At 37.8% G+C, this 19,175-nt stretch overlaps 1 protein-coding gene across 2 annotated transcripts in view; it reads right to left on the bottom strand.

Moving 5' to 3' along the window:
• Positions 1-429: 429 nt before the first annotated feature.
• The window catches only part of Utx (Utx histone demethylase), a 74,966-nt gene continuing 56,220 nt past the window's right edge, over positions 430-19,175 (bottom strand). For both annotated transcript variants that reach the window (XM_070292565.1, XM_070292567.1), the window contains 10 exons: positions 15,907-16,085; positions 14,707-14,835; positions 10,235-10,418; positions 9,611-9,826; positions 8,949-9,107; positions 7,656-7,842; positions 7,124-7,447; positions 5,333-6,934; positions 3,707-4,300; positions 430-3,559 (listed from right to left, as the gene is read on the bottom strand). In XM_070292565.1, the coding sequence (XP_070148666.1) occupies positions 3,272-3,559; positions 3,707-4,300; positions 5,333-6,934; positions 7,124-7,447; positions 7,656-7,842; positions 8,949-9,107; positions 9,611-9,826; positions 10,235-10,418; positions 14,707-14,835; positions 15,907-16,085 (3,862 nt within the window). In that variant the 3' untranslated portion in view covers positions 430-3,271. The remainder of the gene's footprint in view (positions 3,560-3,706; positions 4,301-5,332; positions 6,935-7,123; positions 7,448-7,655; positions 7,843-8,948; positions 9,108-9,610; positions 9,827-10,234; positions 10,419-14,706; positions 14,836-15,906; positions 16,086-19,175) is intronic.

Here is a 19,175-nt window from a genome sequence, read left to right as displayed (position 1 = left end):
TTTTAAAAAATGTTCGCAATAAAAACTGAACAATTTTTACCAGTTCACATTGTTTTTTCATTATAACCTTAGTATGATCTTGACTGTGTGTGTGGTCATTTCACTCAAGAGATGGGCTACAATTGTACATAATAAAAAGTACATGTCATCAGTTAAAAAAAATCAAAGTGTTTTTGAAATGACTTTAATGACTTCGCTTAAAAAAAAAATTAATTTCATTACACAATGCCCGCTTCGATATCAAACAGTCATTGGAAAATAAGGATTTCATATCTCGTTCAGTTTCAGAAATATTAATTTCTAACATCTTTAATGATTTACTCTATATATGTATAATTTACGAATTAGCGATTAATCAAATGATGTCGAGTCAGTTCAGAACTTGCGGCTGCCGGCGGGATAATATAGTACGAAATATATACATATGTGTATGTATGTATGTATATATATATATATATATATATATATATATGCATCATACACTTTCCTCTTCCGCCAGCATCGTGCAAAGTTGAGATCATATAACGTGCTTGATCTAAAATATGAAAAACAAAATTGTTTACCACCCCTCCTCCCTCTCACCCTCCCACCCTCTGTGTTCTATCGCGGAGACCCTGTCTCGTATATTATATATTTTATCTCCCCCTCTTCTCTCTACACACTTTGTCTGAAAGCGTCGCGTATGATCGTCCTGGACGCACACCAAGTTGCACAGGTACAAATGCCCTAACATTCGCTAGATCATGGAATTTCCCTCATACATCTCAATTCGAGAATTCGATCAGCGGCGAGGAAACGACTGGTTAGCTCGCTTATTCTTTAAAAAAAAAATATTAATAATAAAGATCGTTGATACATGAAACGAGGCATTGATATGTCAATTTAGTGAATGTCAAGGCACATGTACATCCTGTCTAGAAAATAAGAAGAGAAGTTGTTTTCTCTCGGAACTACTCGCTCGGTGGAACTAGGCGCTTCTAGATATTCAAAAATACATCGTCCCTCTCGCGGATGATCTTCTCTCATGGAGCAAACAGCTAACTACTTTTTCTTTTCTATTTCTGTCTCCCCCCCCCCTCTCCCTTCCGCGTAATTTCCTGATCCGGGGATCGAGAAGTTGAAGGTTAAAAGCGAATCCATCCGTCACGGATTGGTCCTCTTCACTGCCTCTCAAATTAAGCGAACACTGGTTGCATCTTCTTCTCGCGCGCAATTTTTTGTTCTCTTTCGCGTAGTTATAAAGTGTGATTAAACAGTGAAGAGAACCTGAAGACGTTTCCGTTGTTCGATTCGATCTGTTTACGCGCGTGTTGGACGTTTGACGACGAATAAAATAGATAGCCGCTCTTAATCTTTAAATTCCTCCGAATCAAACGTTAATATACATGATGGCGGTCTGGCACGTTGTATCGGCTGTAAACGCCGTAATCAATTGACGAGACTGTGAGTAAAAAGGTACGTTTGTTATCTTAAAGTTATAACCTGATGAACAGAAGCTCTCTCTTTCCCTCCTGCTAACATATATCTCTCTCTCTCTTTGCGAAAAATCTTATCACCGCCCTGCGCGCATATATTTTTTCCCCTTTTTTTGGTTTCGTTAAATCTCAAGGATTCTGTTAAATACTCGCGCATTTAAATCCCTCATCGCGGGAATAAAATTTCGATGGGAGATAAAAATTTTACATTTTGCATCTACAAAAACTAGCTAAAGTCATTAAGCGAGAACAATATGACAAAATTTGAGAATTTTACAATGCGTTCAATTGTCAAGCACACGCATGATTCCACCATTTTGTTTTGTCATTATCTGTGTTCCTAATTTCTTTCGTCTCTCCGTTTATTAACTTTGACCAACGACAATCAACCGACAATCCTCGAATCTTCCGAGATCTAAAATGCCATGCTTGTGTAGGAAAGATTAAATTTTATGCGACGAGAAATCAAAAACTTTCTCATCTCAATTGGGAGATAACGTGTAGTTGGCAGTAGAAATCATCCTACGCTCTAACGACACTTGCTAATTTTCTTCGTATTTTTTTCCTTTTTACTCTCGACGTCGATTTGTATACAAAAATGTACAAATAATTTGAGCAGTTCCACGTAATGGCAGTAGTTTGCCTTCATACGTATATTTCCTTAACAACGATCAATTAACGATAGACGATCGTTCACATTCCCTTACACGTATAATACATTTAATAGACGGCTAATCTTTCTTTTTATCTCAATGTCTTCGTAAGTGGCAGTGAATCACGTTATCGCAAAGTCTTATAAGTCAACCGATTCCAAAAAGAATAAAAAATGAAAAGAAACGACTCGAAAATTAAATTCTACGTCCGCTGTTCACGCGATTCATAGATATTCTCGATCGCTATTACGTCGATGATAATAATTATACGATGATAACAACGATAAGGAGAGTTTGATCGAATCTGGTGAAAGAAAACGTCCAGCATATCGAAACAGAAATGATCGCATGACTATGCCACGGGCCGATTTTTACGCTATTTAACATCCTTTGACAGTCGGGAACAAGTCAATACCCGAGAGCTATATAAAGAAAAAAATCGTGTGATCGCCTTCGCATATTTACAGGGAATAAACTGGGCGCCATCGGCAGCGATTCGTTTTTTTCTCTTTTTTTAAGGATATAAGCTAACTAGATTTTTAGAAACAGCGCTAATTAATGAGCGAGTGGCACGAATCGATCTCCGCGATTGCCTCGAGGATCCTTATTTCCTTCTCTTTTTTCCCCAGGATCGGCTCGCGCAAAACTCACCATCACCAAGTGCGCCTAAAAGTCATGTTGTACACAAATTGAGACAAAAATATACATTCAATATGACGAGGCAAAGCATGACGCCTATTATATCTCAGATAACGTCGATTAAAAATTTTTTTTGTTTTATTTTGTTTTTTTAAGAGACTGTCTATAATAACGTTTTTTTCAATGATTTTTTACTTAAAATCATTGTCTTTTTCTAAAATCGATACCATAAGAGAAATTAGTGTCACGCTCTGTCTTTCCTATTCGAAACATTCATGGACGATTGCCTATGAAGAACTTTCAAGAAGCCGGTCCCGGGTTAGTCTCGAGTAGTTCTCAGGTACACTGAAAATAATGCTTATCGCAAGAAGTGTCCTCTTATTACCGCAAGGAATAACACTAACAGTAGTAACCATCCGGGTAGAATTCGCATTTCCCGGATGGTAGTGATCACTACTGTTGCAGCGTGCTGAGAAAATCTAAGTATCTGTGTTGCATATAACCTCAGGAGGACTGACTAATGTGTGCCTGCAACATGGTCGACAATGCCGCCCCCGCCGCCGATGACAACAAAGGTGACGATGATGAGGAGGTCGTGGCGGAGGTGGTGGCGGTAACCTGTGGCATATGTAGGGTGAATCCGTCGTAAACGTCCATCAAGTCGCGCATACGGTATTCTTCCAGGCAGACGAAGCCCTCCAACGAAGGAGACTGTTTACGCGCGCAATCCATACAATGCACTACGTGACGTTTTTCCTGCTCGCGGATAAATAGAATATTGAACACTTCAATCTGTAAAAGACAAAATAATATATTAAATATAAAAGAATGGAAGATAGTAAAATGAAATATGTAGAGTTCTATATATTAATTTTTTATGATTGTATTACGTTTCCACAAAAATTGTTTCGCTGAAAACGTGTGAGAAAAAAAACGCACCTCGCATTGGCCGCAATAATGCGAAGCCTCGTTCTTGCCGCGGCCGTGAAAGCGCACTTCCACCCCTTTATTCTTAACAAATTCCAGTATCAAGCAACACTGTCGTATTGTCCGCAGCAAACAGTTCTTGATTAGCTCGAATAACCGCGGATCCGATACCTTGATGTTGCGCGCCAAGTTCCACGAGAGGTGCACCATCGGCACGATCGATTTAAATGCCTGCAATTTATTCCATTCGTAACGCTCGATCGCTAGCTGATATTGCCTAGCGGTAAGCGGTCCAACGTTCCACGCGATGTTGTTGCACCAGCCGACTGCCTGCACCCAATGTACACAGCCGGCGTTCACCCACACGAGATCGCCTGGTCGTTGATGGAATCTGTAGACTGGGATGTTCTCCTCGTATAGGTCGTCCAGATTCGGCCACCAGCTGCCGTGCAAGTAACTGATGCCGTTACGCTCGCAGAGCGAGGATATCATGCCCCAGTACGCGTCCGGTACTGCAAACCACTCGCAATCGCCTGGTCCGATATTGATGTTGATCGAACAAAAATTATTGTTCTCTTGGTGGCCGGGAGTTCTGCTACCTGGTACCTGAAAACAATCATACAAAGGTTAATCACATTTGAAGAGTCTAAAGAAAGAACGTACCAATTTTCCATTTTTCGTCTTTTCGAGATAACTGCGATGTTGTAGCTCTGATGAAATAATTTTAGATTATCTTATCATAAAAATTTAAAAAAATCTGCTTAGGTCGAAGGAAAAAGCGATGAAAGAATGTGCATACAAAACGTGTTTAGTCACACCAATACAGGGAAATTTTTGATTTTTTATAAAAATACATATTACATTACTAAAATTACATTAAAAATGGTCTATTGTAAAATTGGCACAAAGTGACTTGATGCGTTCGTCTCCTGGACGCTTCATTTATATATTCGAAACACAGGAAAATTCTTTATTTTTTTCTAAAAATACATATTACGTTACTAAAATAAAATTAAAAATGGACTATTGTAAAATTGGCACAAAGTGACTTGATGCGTTCTTCTGGACGCTTAATTTATATATTCGAAACACTCTTCAAACGCTATGTAGAAAATATATACTTAACGTTTTTTTTCTTCTCCCCCCTCCCCCCTAACATTAAAATAGAACAATAAAGGCTCTTACAAATGTATCATATAAAGATGAAGGAAGACAAATAAGAGTCAGTGTGGTAATTTGTGCGCAAATTTTATTATAATCAAATTATATTAATATAAAGTAGCGATAAACTTAATAATAAAAAGCGGTCCTTTTTTGACCATCTTCAGTGCAATTACAAAATAATTACAAATAAAGAATAAAAACCGAGCTGTTCATTGATATCACGTTTAAACAGCTCGATTTCTGTTCTTTATTTACTTTATAATTGCGCTGAAGATAATAAAAAAAAGGACCGTAATGTACGCTTTTTATTATTAAATCTATCGCTACTTTATGTTAATATAATTTGATTATAATAAAATTTGCGCACAAATTACCGCGTTGGCTCTTAATTGCCTTCTCTCACATTTGTATGAAACGTTTTTTCCAGTTAAAAAAAAAAAATTAATTTTTTTTATTAAATTCTTTTAATTATACCTTCATATATAACTGCACAGTGTTCATCCCTAAGATCACGTGGCCGACATGGCTAAGCATATTGCCAGCCGATACCACCCTGGCGAAGGCTGGCAACTTCATGAGCTCGTGCAATTGCGGTTTCCACTTTCTTTCATCCGACAGATCCACATTGGTACCAAAACGCAGCATCTTAGTTCCTGGTCGACCGGCCAAGCCGAAAGTGTTCTTCTTACGTCTGACAGTTTGACCAGTGCTGTCCTTTGAATCCGAGTCTGACAAATTGGAAACGTGTATGCCGCCGCCCTGCACCTTCTCCTCTCTCAGGCTCTCCTGAAAGCTCGAGGCTTGGTACTGCGCGTATTTGGCAATCGTCGTATGGCTACGATGGCTGATGCAATTCCAGACTTTTTTGTTGAGCGCTGGATCCCAGTTTTCCTCGCTGGTCTGCTGCATTTGTGTGCGCACCTCGATACCGTGATCCGGATTTGCCTCGACCAAGGTTTTGGTAGAGAATAATCCCAAATCGAGCTTGAGCGCAGCCGAGAGGCCGCGTATCACAGCAATCGGATGCTTCAGACAGAATTCTTGTAGATGCGGACCAAACGCATCCTTCTTGTGCTCCAGAAAGATGCTTGGTGTAGATGGCAACAATTGTTCCTTCGTCAATCGTTGATTGGGCGGATCCGGTGGTGCTGGCGGCGGTGAACGATCGCTCAATATCGAGCAATTCGGCACGCCGTTCAGCCCTTGACCCTTGCACGCCTCGATCACCGTTCTCGCATCCATTTCGATGCTAAGCTCTTGCTCCGGCTGTGACTCGCACAACGATTCGAGCTTCAAATTCATCATCATCGGTTCTGTCTTGGAAATATTAGCAGCAGCTTCGCTCTTGTTTGTCACCGCCGTCGTCGTCGTCATTACGCTTGAAGATAAGGATGATGTTGTCGTCTCGCTCTTCACCGTCGTTGTCGCCGTCGTTTCGCACTTCACCGTCGTCACAGTTGTTGTCATTGCAGCTATCGTCATGGGCGTCGTCGTCACAGCCTCCACCGTCGATTTCGGCTGCGTCAGACGCTGGGAAGAAGCTTCTTCTGGCTTTTCGAGCTTTATCTCCTTCGCCTCGTCCGCCGCATTCTCCTCGAGATTCGATGGCGAGAACGGACCAGAACTCAATGTACCATTGTCATTGATTACACCGCCACTCAACGGCTCCTCCTTCACGACGGTATCCAGGCCGTCGGAGCCAAAGTGCTTAAGAAGATCTTCCGCCAGCGACGTTGCAATATCCTTCTGTGATAAGAGCGCCTGTAATTCCTGATCCGTCATGTCCAAATTATCCTTATTTGCCATGACCGTAGCGGAGTTCTCCGGGTAACCGCCGGTCGCCGACGAGACTTGCGTATAACCCTGAGCAGCGTACTGATTCGGCTGCTGCTGGTACTGACCGCCGTACTGAGCACCGCCTGCAATTTGCTGCCTCTGAGGGGGGTAAGTGGGATCGGAGGCGGATTTGTAAGGCATGCCTGGTGATTGTGTAGTATTTCCGGTCGCCGCCGTGTTATAACCGACGTTGGTATCAGAAAAGCCTGTCTGCAGCGCCACCGTACCTCCCTGCTGCAACTGAACGCCGATCGAAATTAGATAACTCCGTAAATTAGCTTTAACACGACATGCATTTACATAAAAAATGAAGAAAATAAAAACTTTTCATTTCAAAAATTTCTGCAGAGTCTAAGAGTTTCTCTCTGCCATGCGAGAAAGATAAATTAGCGATTCAAGTCTTCGAAAAATGAAATATCCAATATTTACCGGTTGTTGCGGTATGCCATAGTTCTTGATGACGCCCGACGTCTGGCCGAGATTCTGAGGGTGACCGGCATAGGCCGTGGGATGCCCGGGCTGTCCTGGCCTTAGACCCCGCTGCGCTGCTTGCTGCTGTTGCAGCCTGCTGATGTGCTGTTGATGTTGTTGCATCGCACGGTACTGTTGTTGCAGTTGGACGAGCAAGGCCTGTTGCTGCTGTGTCAGACTGCCATGATTTTGCTGCAGAAACTGCAGCATTTGAAGCTGCTGCGACGATAGGTAGTATGGCGGTGGTCGTTGCTGCGGCGCAGCCGATATCACTTCGTCGGTCTATTGACGAAAGAAAAATTTAACTTTATCAATTGATACAAGCAGGAGATACTTAATACATCAACCTTATACATTATCTCTTTATACAGATCTTCATTTTTAATTATTAAAATACCCTTACAAATAATTTTCAGATTTTCTATGCTGATAAGACAATTTAAACTGTTAGATTATATTCTAAAATAAGTCACACACACAAAATCTCTACCTTAAATCGCTTAGGGTTCTGTCCTTGAACTTGAGGATAAGGTGGTGGCGGACCAGTAGGTGTCGTGCCATACTTGTACGAAGGTCCGCCGGGTTGCTGCTGTTGCTGTTGTTGCTGCTGCCGGCTGGTGATCTCTGCGCTGATCGGCAGATTCCAAGCATCTTCGATCGACGGCAAATGCCGCTTCCTGTAAGTAAAGATAAAAAATATGATAAAAGCTCGATAACTGCAAAAAGTATAAGAAGTGCATCAAAACTTTTAACTAATGTTTTTTCTTTTAGATTTAAAAATATGTTTGAAGGTAAAGTCGGACGAGATCCAAGTGAAGATGTAGCATAAAAATATATGATAATGATAAACCTTTTCGGTATCGATTGTGATATTTGACAAATGCAATGTTTTAAATAGTTCGATGAATTTTATTATTGCAATAATCGTTAGATCCTCGACACGATTTTATGTTGGAGAAACGGAATAATCACGTTGCTTGTACGATCATCTTTTCCTTATTATTGTTGTGGAGCGAGTGTTTCAAGTGTTTTTCTCTCTAACACACAAAACAAAGTGTTTTTCTAAGCATGATATTTATAAAATGTCATTTTTATATTAATAATATTCATAATCTTCGATAAAAAAATTTACATATAAATAAACTGGTTCTTATGTTTCTCAGAAAATGAGAAAATTATTTTTATTTTGATCGAATATAGGGAAATTTAATGCAATGCTATTTTGTATATTTAAGCCATTTATCATATTTACCATATTATTTATCGTTGAAAGAAAAAAAGACATTGAAATATATTACAAGAGACTCTATTTATATATATATATACAAAGAATCGATGTAAACAAGTAATTTTATACATATTTTTCTTCGTTCTTCGTTTTATTATATTTATAGTGTGAATGAGATATTTTTTCTTCGCAAAGATACATTTTTAGAAAGTTTTAATAGCTTTTACAAAATATGATATCCGAAATGAAATTTTTACTTTTTGTAGTCCCAATTAATTTCGACATTACACATTTTGTATTGCAAGGTTACGTTAATATTGCATAATAAATTTTTTTTAATTATTTTAAAAAATTTTATAAAGATTCGAAAAATAAAATCATAAAATTTAAAAAAAGAATTGAAATTCGAGAAATAAAATTTATCGTCTACAATAATTCGTTTGTTCGAATGTTCGAGGATTAGAAAATTATAAATGGAATGTGAAGGATTAATATGATTGCGTGTAATCGGAATCGCATAATAACATTGTAATAGAAATTGATTTCTCGACTCACTTGGTAGCGACAGAAGGCATTGGTGGTGCTTGACTTAGGTGACTCTGCAGAAAGTTGATGCGCTGTTGGAGAGACGGGTTCATCGGGTTGTTGCCACCGGACTTGACGCCACCCAAGCCCACTAATGGGCCCGTGCAATTCGCTGCGTTGCTGTTTCCCCTGTAAAACCAGAAGGACAACTCTTATCTCAAATTGACCTAATAACCCAATCGTCCGTCGACGTGAATTTTTTAGATCGTCGCGGGACATAAATCTAGCCTTCAACTTACGCCACGTGCCGATCTTATTCACGCGTTAGAAATACGTAATTATTATAAAAAGTAAAAATGCACACATGATAAAACGCGATGAGTAAATAACATAACTAATCGAGACGTAATAAGTTTATCCAGAGAGATAGAGCGTGGAATAAAAATGATATATGGTAATAATTAAAGGCTAGATACAACGAAAAAAAATCTAATACTTGATTAGAAATCATATATTTAGTTCTAAAAATCATTAATAGTCTAATTATTTAATCAGATAATAGCAATTTCTTATCGGTGTTGAAAAACAGGATTGAAATGGCTTTATATATATAATAATTAAATGGTTTGACAAACGCTCTTATATCAAATATAGTACGATTCGCGTTGCATTGTGTGTGACGTGCAATTTACCTGGATGCGTTGACGTAACAAGCCAGAGCGTCTTTCGGTTGGCTAACGCTTTCGTAAAGTATCCCGAGATTAGTCCAAGCGGCCGAATGGGTCTTGTCTAGCTGCACAGCGCATATGTAGGCTTGCAGTGCATCCATAGGCTGATTCTGCTGCTGGTACAGAACGCCTATGCTGCACCATGTGTCCGCATTGCCTTCCGATTTTTCGACGGAATTTCTGCCGAGAACAGAACAATATTCATTTTCAAATTGAGAAAAAAAAGAAAACAAATATTCTAGATTGTATTTGAATTTTTATGTAAAATGTCAATTTATAAAATAATAATCACAAAAAATACGAGAGGTTTCAGATTATATATATATATATAAAATATTTTTTAATTTTTATATTATATTAAATTAATTATATATTTACACATATTAAATAATAATATAAGTAATTTATTATGTAAAGATGACATTTATTTAAATTATTTACATCCCTCACAAAACATAATCCGAAAATATAATTTTAATAAAAATATATAAAAAAATTTGTGTAAGATAAATTTCGCAACTAACATATCTCGAATTTGATCGAATTATTCTTATTCACTTTTCTTATTTATTTATTTTTGCACATTACCTGTATGCGATAAACGCATCGTGGACCTTTCCGGAGGCAGCCAGGCAACGACCCAGAAGATAAAGGCTCTGTCCACTCTTAGGTTCAGCCTCGATGGACTTTTGGAGACAATGAATAGCTACAGCCTGCTTCTGCTGTCTGGTTATACCCAGCACCGTACAGTCAACCACGTGGTACATCCATCCTGCAAGCGACAATGCGTTTCATCGAACACGCGCCCTTCTGCTTTCCTTCTAGAATCGCACGAGGTGTTACCTCGATGCTAGACGACGAACTAGTGAGCTATACTGAATAGATTTTCGCAGGTACAGCCTAGGGATAGCTCTGGCAGTCACGACACTGCTGTCCCTTCTCTAAGAAGGACTGTCTCGTATTACCCCTCTATAAACATAGGCGTAGAAGCGCGAAAAAACGACTACTGTGCGCAGCACGAGTGTTTCATCTTCTCGTCGAAAGTGGATGATTTTTTTTTTTTTTTTTTTTTAACCATTTTGACGATAAATTAAATTTACAGACTGCATTCGATGCAAATTTTTTTCATGAGAAATTAATAAGATATCTTAATTCTACTGCTAATCCTTTTCACTCTTTCAAATTAAATAATTTCTTCAGAGAGAGCAAAAAAGTTTCAAATTTTTTCTTACTTTGTAGAGATATTTTCTTCTAGCTTGGATAATTTTCAACGATTTTGTTTGACATATTATACGACTCGGTATCATATATTATCAGAGTGTAACTGAAGCAATAAACTATTCCTTTCAAGAATTAACCTAAAGAATTTAATTCAGAATAGTCGAAAAAGTAAAAATTCAATTAGTATTGAATTCGGAGAACTTTCTTTTCTTTTAAAACTTTATATATACGATATATTATAATATTATAAATGTACGTGTAATATTATGTGTGATATAATAATACATTATAATAAAAAAAATAACCTTTGGTTTGCGAACGGTATAATGACGTCGATTTATGGCAGCCGCTTCTTTTGCAGCACGTATTTACCTGTTGATACCCTACGGATTAATCGTCGTGGGAAAAGCAACGCCTCGCGAGAAGTTGTTTTTCGCGATAAATATATAAATGCGCGAACACGTGGCGGAACTGTGGCCACGTGGAAACTGCTCGGATTAATTAATTTGCCCGATTGGCCAACATTAACTCAATTACGCTTCCATCCGTACATTCAATGATTTTAATAATTATTTTACTTTATTAATTAAGAAGAGCGTACTTTTAATATATATACTGGGTGGCCCATTTTAATCCATCCAGTCGAATATCTCAAAAACCAAGCCCGGAAGAGAAAAATGTTTCAGACAAAAGTTGTGTGGCTTCGAGGGGGCCATAAGATGGTGACAATGATTTAACCTTGGAAAATCATTTGAAGGTCATATGAAGGTCAACTTTAAAATCTTAAATGGAAACCCCCATTTTTTATTTATTTAGTATTCTTGTAGCTGACATCGAGAGCCTTCCAAAACACTATAATAAAGTATTTTTTTATTAAGTACTTTTTGAGTTATTTTATATTTTAATCTGACATCTTTTGATATAAAAAATTAAACATCTCATAAAATATTCAGTTTTCGATAATCTTACCGTAATACTTTTATGTACAGAATAATGAGACAAGTCAATTAGTGCAAAAAAAAACTAACTATTTTATGAGATATTTAATTTTTTATATCAAAAGATGTCAGATTAAAATATAAAATAACTCAAAAAATACTAAATAAAAAAATAGTTTATTACAGTGTTTTGGAAAGCTCTCGAGGCAAGCTACAAGAATACTAAATAAAAAATGGGGGTTCCTATTTAAGATTTTAAAGTTGACCTTCACATGACCTTCAAATGATTTTCCAAGGTTAAATTATTGTCACCATCTTATGGCCCCCTCAAAGCCACACAACTTTTGTCTGAAACATTTTTCTCTTCCGGGCTTGGTTTTTGAGATATTCGACTGGATGTATTAAAATGGGCCACCCAGTATATATATGTATATATCGACTCAATAACAAATATCAGAACAATACGAGAATCGTTGTATGATAGTTTCTCTCAATCAAATTTTTTCAGTAAATTTGTCAAATTAATCCTTCTTTTAGTAGATTTGCATTTCAAGCCAGAAAGACTTTTCGCGTTTCAGAACTGTCTCGGAATTATTCCCGCCATTTTTTCCTTATCCGCAAGATTAATAATTGTCGATCGCTCGTCTGTCCTTAATATTATTTATTCACCTGGAGTACCTGTCCCATTCGTAAATGCCTATACGCGCCCAATTCGTAAATCTGCCGGGTCCACCTTTACATTGTGTGCTCACCTGGCCCCGGACAAGCCTCCGAGAATCTCTCGGTCGATTTAAATCCCATCTTTTCCGAGAAATCTTCTACCGATTCTTTGAATTTCCGAAAATATTATATTCTTCGAATTCGGAAAATTATATTCCACCTGAATTCTAACATCTGTCGATTTTACGATGCCGTGTGTAACTCTAGTTTTACTACGAAAAATCTTCCGTTTCATCATACGAAATTCTTCGCACACATCAATCGCAATTAACGGTGGTATCGTGAAATTTATTCAGCCAACGAGATACTTGTCCTTTTTCCTCGCTAAAAGGACGGATAGAAGGACGATGTCCCTTCCGAAAAAAAAAAGGGAAGCGGAACCGGTCAGTCGCGACTGGGACAATCCAGGCGAGGAACCATAAACGGGGTCGTAAAATAAATCCCGTTCGCAACACTCGCCCGATCACGTCCTCGAGAAGACGCAACCCCTCCTTGGGAGATGCGAGACGTGTGACTTTCACCGAGAAGCGATCCGTTCCAAAGGGAAGAAGAATAAGAAAGCGCATTCGAGGCGCCGTTTGAAGGGTCAGTCGTGGCGATTTAGTATCCGAAGGCATAAAAAAAACTCTCATTAGACGGGATTCTCTTTATTTGTGAAGAAGCACGAAGAGGACATTTTAGATCTCTTTATTGTCGGAACGAATAAAGACGAGGAAGAAATATCACCCCCACGACGAGCCTCGAGCGAAAGGGTGATTTTGCCCTCGGATCGTCGCGCCTTCATCAGCCTCACTCGAATTCGGTCGGTTCTCTTGGCGTGCCGGCTGCACTCTGCCAAGTAGTCTGCAGACACGTGTATTGATTTATTCCGGGTTAGGGTGGGCCGGGGATGAGACGGAGAGGCGATCCGGGGAAGGGAGAGTGAATGAACGAGGAACAGAGAGGGAAGGAGAGGCAGCCCTGAATGGGACGGAGAGAGAGAGAGCGACTCCGATGATTGTGGGAAAACTATCCGCAGTCTTCGTTTCTCTCGCACCTGCCCTATGTCCCCCCCCCCTCTCTCTCTCTCTCTTTCTCTCTCCCTCTCTTTCGTTTCTGTTTTAGACTATGACTAGACGCCGAATCGCGACGGGGTACGCTAAAGTATCCCCCCTATTAGAGTTAGAGTGAAGTCGGAACCTTCCAAAGTAATGCAAAGTTGTTCACAATGACATCGATGTTCAATTCTAAAAGATTAACGTGTACGCTCTTTCCACTTAATATAATTTTTTTTAAACACGTATATTTATATACAAAAAATATATATTATATCAAAATTTCTAAAAAAAAAAAAAAGCACACTTAATTATATTTTTGTAAACTGTGAGAGATTTCTCTAACTCGTATCGAAAATTTAAAGATATTCTCGCCGTCGAATTTACATTCAAAAGTTTAAAATAAATTTGTCGGTTTGCTTTTACGCTTATCGCGCGTTAAATATTGTATTTAACACACCCTCTCCTTCCCCTCCCTCTCTCCCTCTCCTACGCAGCAAGACGTCAAATAGACTTTCAACCAAAATTTTCCAAAAGTGATATTTTTGTTTCACATTCCTCTCTCTTTCTACAAAGTATTAAATATTTATATATGAAATATTTGCATACTCCCCTAGAATTAGAATGTATCGGAACCTTTAAATATTTCCGAACGCGATATCTCTCATTTTTCCTTTATCTAGCATCTTGAATATTTATACGGGATACTAGCAAGACGATCTTTCTTTTCTTTTTCCTTAACGAAGATATCGAGTGACCGACACAATTTTCAAGTTTTATGAAACAAAATATAAAAAAAGATAAATTTGTGTCTTATTTTAGCAAATAGAATCTCGCTATTATTATAATTGTTTATGTCGCGTTTGACAATCAAATCGTCTCAAATAAGTATTCTTGAAGAATATAAGTTAGATAATTCACAACAAAGTTAGCTTCATAATACGCGTACTCTCCACCTCCAAAAAAAAAAAAAAAAAAAAAAAAAAAAAACACAACTTCCCAATTAGTTTTTTTTTTTTCATCTTTAACAATTAAAGTCCTTTTAATTAAGAGTTTTATTTTACATCTAGAGAATTCAGTTTGGAATAAATTTATATTTGCATGCTCTTATTTATATTATTATTAGCAGACGGATCAACGAACTTACCCAATTGACGACAGATATCGGCCTTGAGATGCGACGGCAGTACCTTCTCCTTCAGCAGGACCTCGTACTGTTCCCTGGCCAAGCGATACTTGCCCTGAACCTCGTACAAGTGAGCAATGTGAAATTTTACTGCGACACACAGATAAGAAACAAGGTTCCTTGATACGTTTTTTTAACAATCTAATATTATAGAAATTATTATAGAAAAGAAATATTATATAATATTTGCCGGAAGCGAAATTTATCGGCTAGAGTTGAGGGGTGAGGTTGAGAATGAGCGATTAGGGTAGATTCCGATTAACTTCCTCCGTCATAAACGTCGAAGCGAAGCAGTGGTATCAACGCAGAGTACTAAAGCGCGATTGACTATTAAAAAAGTGCCATTTCCGGTGGGGAATTATACATTCCCAGTATCCGAGAGAGAGAGAGACTCCTGGACGAATCATCGAATCATTACGGGGAGAGCCTGCAATTCGGAATCATGAATCAGCGACAATCATTCTGATTCATCTTCGCGAAAAACTTCCATGCCTAGGAAATCTAGGTTTCACGCGTGTATATGTGACGTATACGATTTCAATCCTAATGACGGGATCTTTCGACGAAATTCAGGAGTCAATCTTTTCTTGAGGTAACAAAATCATCATTCGTTGAATTTTAATGTTCAAGACTTATCAATTATTAATATTGTTTTAATATAATTTATTAAAACAAAATCCATCGTTTGAAATTAATTGAAAATGATATTTTTTTTAATTCATCCGTCACTCTAAAACTTCTTTCTCATCGGAGCTTGTAAATTTCACGTTACAAAATATATAAAACTCATTATTTGTCCGTTATATCGCCATTAATTTAATGAATTAATTATTAAGAAACATTCACGATATATTTGGATAATTAATAATATGTTATTACTTAATTTTGAATAATATCGAAAGCTATTGTAAAATTTTATCTACGTTAAAAGTAAAAAAAAAAAAAAAAAAAATGTAAATAAATAGCTAGAGATAGCTTGCAAACTGATAAAACTGAGAGACGAGAACGATGCGAGTATCTCTGAAAAAGCGGTCAAGTTCATGGTGGAAGGAAAGTGAGCAAGCGAGCCGGGGGATTGTTGACAAGAGCCGCCGATGTAAATGGGTTGATGCGTTTTCCCTCGGGTTTTTCGCAATGCGAGAAGACAAGCCTGCTATTTACTCTCGAGCTTGGAGAAGGAAGCAGGTGTGGTGGCGTCGATCAGGGCGAGGGTCAGGTGCTTCAAAGCGGCGTCGAACTCAGCGTGGACCTTCAGCATCAAGCCGAGCCGTAGGTGAACCTCGCAGGCCCGCGGGAATCCTGGCTCCACCCATAGCACCTGCTGGAACGCTTTCACGGCCCTAAAACACGCAACAAGAGCGAAAGGATTATTCTCCAGGTTGTCTATTCAAATCTTGCGAAAAGAAAAAAATTTCCCGATATTCCAGGTTTTATTTGTTCAAAACTCCAGGCAAAGGTAATATTTTCAAGATTTTTTTCGCTGCAACTTTCTAAAATAAGTTTTTTTATCGTAAGCGTTTTCTAATACTTTTCATCCATACAAAGGAAAAACACTATTAAGAGACATTTCTTTTTTTTTTCGTAAATTGCAATGACAAGAAATTATTTTATTATTTTATTTATTAGTCTTTTTTATCTTTTTTTTTTGTTTAATGAAAAAAATTAATAAAGTACAAAATTAATAAAATATATATCTAGCTTCTAAACGGAGAAAAAAAAATATATATACAGGGGGTCCCATTTTAAAGGACCCACTCAAATATCTCAGAAACACTGCGTTAAATCGAAAAATGTTTCAAACAAAAGTTGTGTGGCTTCAAGGGGGCCATAAGATGGTGACAATGATTTGACCTTGGAAAATCATTTGAAGATCATGTGAAGATCAACTTTAAAATCTTAAATGGAAACCCCCATTTTTTATTTAGTATTCTTGTAGCTGACATCGAGAGCTTTCCAAAACACTATAATAAAGTATTTTTTTATTCAGTACTTTTTGAGTTATTTTATATTTTAATCTGACATCTTTTGATATAAAAAATTAAATATCTCATAAAATATTCAGTTTTCGATAATCTTACCGTAATACTTTTATGTAAAGATGAGACAAATCAATTAGTGCAAAAAAAAAAAAAATAATAATTGTTTAAAAAAATACATCGTAAATAATTTTTTTTAAAACTATTATTTTTTTATACTAATTGATTTGTATCATTATTCTGTACATAAAAGTATTACGGTAAGATTATCAAAAATTAACTATTTTATGAGATATTTAATTTTTTATATCAAAAGATATTAAAATATAAAATAACTCAAAAAGTACTGAATAAAAAAATAGTTTATTATAGTGTTTTGGAAAGCTCTCGATGTCAGCTAGAAGAATACTAAATAAAAAATGGGGGTTTCCATTTCAGATTTTAAAGTTGACCTTCACATGACCTTCAAATGATTTTCTAAGGTCAAATCATTGTCACCATCTTATGGCCCCCTTGAAGCCACACAACTTTTGTTTGAAACTTCTTTCGATTTAACGCAGTGTTTCTGAGATATTTGAGTGGGTCCTTTAAAATGGGACACCCTGTATATATATAATTCTTTCTAGACAGAGATATATTTATTCCACGATATTTATTGTTACGATCATCAAGACAAGATTGCTTCGCCATTTCTTGCTTCCCGTAACCTTCCTACCCTGCTGTACGCAAGCAATGTGGCAAAGGTGAGCGCGCAGGAAGTGGTTAGTACATAACGTCTGTCACGCGACCACGGGGCCCCGCGAACGAAATAAAAAGAAAAGGGGGAGCGGCGATGAGCGCGCGCGCGCGCGGAACAATTGTTACGAGCGACGTATCGCGAACCGTGCGATCGATCGATGCGCCGATCGATCGCGCCGATGCACATGGAAAGCCGGAAACGAATAATAACACATACCGCAGCGAATGGACGATGATCATAATACTGAAAGCCCCTTTGATAAGTGTACGATCTATGATTGAAGAAGAGACTTTTATTTTCAAGCGTCGTCCTGAAAGGATATTTTCTCCTTCTCGAAAAGACCGATGATTACGTGAAATTTTCGAGAGTACGCTTCGGTCTCTCCGAAAAGCTTGTAATTTTTTAATCGATATTAATACACGTCTTTAATATACGGGAAAAAAATTTTACTCCTTATACATTTAAATTTTTTCTCATATTTATTTCTAATAATTTTTATCAGATAAAAAAAAACGTAAAATTTTTAGAAACACCTTTTTGTTCTAAGAAATAATTTTTTTCTTCAAACATGGGTAAAATATTTCCATACTATAAAAATCGAATGTTTAATTTTTCTCTAAGGGATTACTTTCGATCGCCACGTTTATTGGGAGCATCGTCGAGAGAGGCTGGACGGGAGCCAATGTCAGCTCGCAGCCCGACCGAAGGCGAGAGCAGAGGCCCACGTCGCGTCGTCAAGACGTCACTTTCGTTCCCGTTAAACGACGGCCGTGTGACGGTTACATATAGGTCACAGGTTATAACCGGATTTCTCCTCGTCCCTTACACGCGGACACACCGCACCCCTTTCTCGAAGTCTTCGAGAAATTTCCACGTTTCATCTTCTCGTTAATATACTTCGTTATTTCATACACTCGTATCTTTCCCGATTACTTTTTATAACACGATCTTTGAGAAGAGAAGTAAATTATTATTTCAAAATTATTTTATAAATTATTATTCAAAAAAATAAATTATTCTCTTCACTCTTGTTCATTTAAAGACACGGGGCCAAGCTTTCCCGTGTCATTCTCATGTAGCGGGGGGAAGAGGGGTCATCGGAATGGAGAGGGGGGTCAGAACGCTAATCTTTTCCATAACCGTTCCAATTTTAGTGTACGCGCTGTCGAAGCGCGCGAGTACATATCTCCGTGTGTGTAAGCGTTATATGTATATACACAGCTCGGTCTGCATGTACGTGACACACTTTTCACAGCGCGGGGTTACGGCACACTTTTCCTATCCTAAGCGAGCAGTTATGAAACACAAGTAACGTAACGTAAGCGCTTACGATTATCTCCGCGGCTCTCTGTAACGTCGCGTTTAACCGCGCGCTTCATAAATGCCTGCAAACAGCTGAGCCGCCGCCTTTCACCGAATGCGAGTTGCAATTCTCGCGAGAGCCCGGCGGTAAAAACGATCGATCCGAAGAACGTAATTTATTGCAGAAACAAAGAACCGGGAGAGATAGAGAGAGAGAGAGAAATTAATTCTCGAATCGAAAAATAACTAGTCTCTAAAAGAACGACGTAATTTATGCATATAAGAATACAATGCAATCATTCCTTATATACAGGGATGTCCCATATAAATAGGATGCAGATCAATAATCTAATATTGTTAAAAAAATGAGCATCTTTTTCTATGGAAAAGTTCCCGGAAATACATTCTCGTTT

Source organism: Polyergus mexicanus, unplaced genomic scaffold (genome assembly GCF_030449975.1).
Source record: "Polyergus mexicanus isolate NDT 795.1 unplaced genomic scaffold, iyPolMexi1.0 SCAF_3, whole genome shotgun sequence".
In the NCBI taxonomy this organism is placed as follows: Eukaryota; Metazoa; Arthropoda; class Insecta; order Hymenoptera; family Formicidae; genus Polyergus; species Polyergus mexicanus.
The sequence above is the reverse complement of the archived record's forward strand: the minus strand, read 5'-3'. Positions and strand labels throughout refer to the sequence as shown.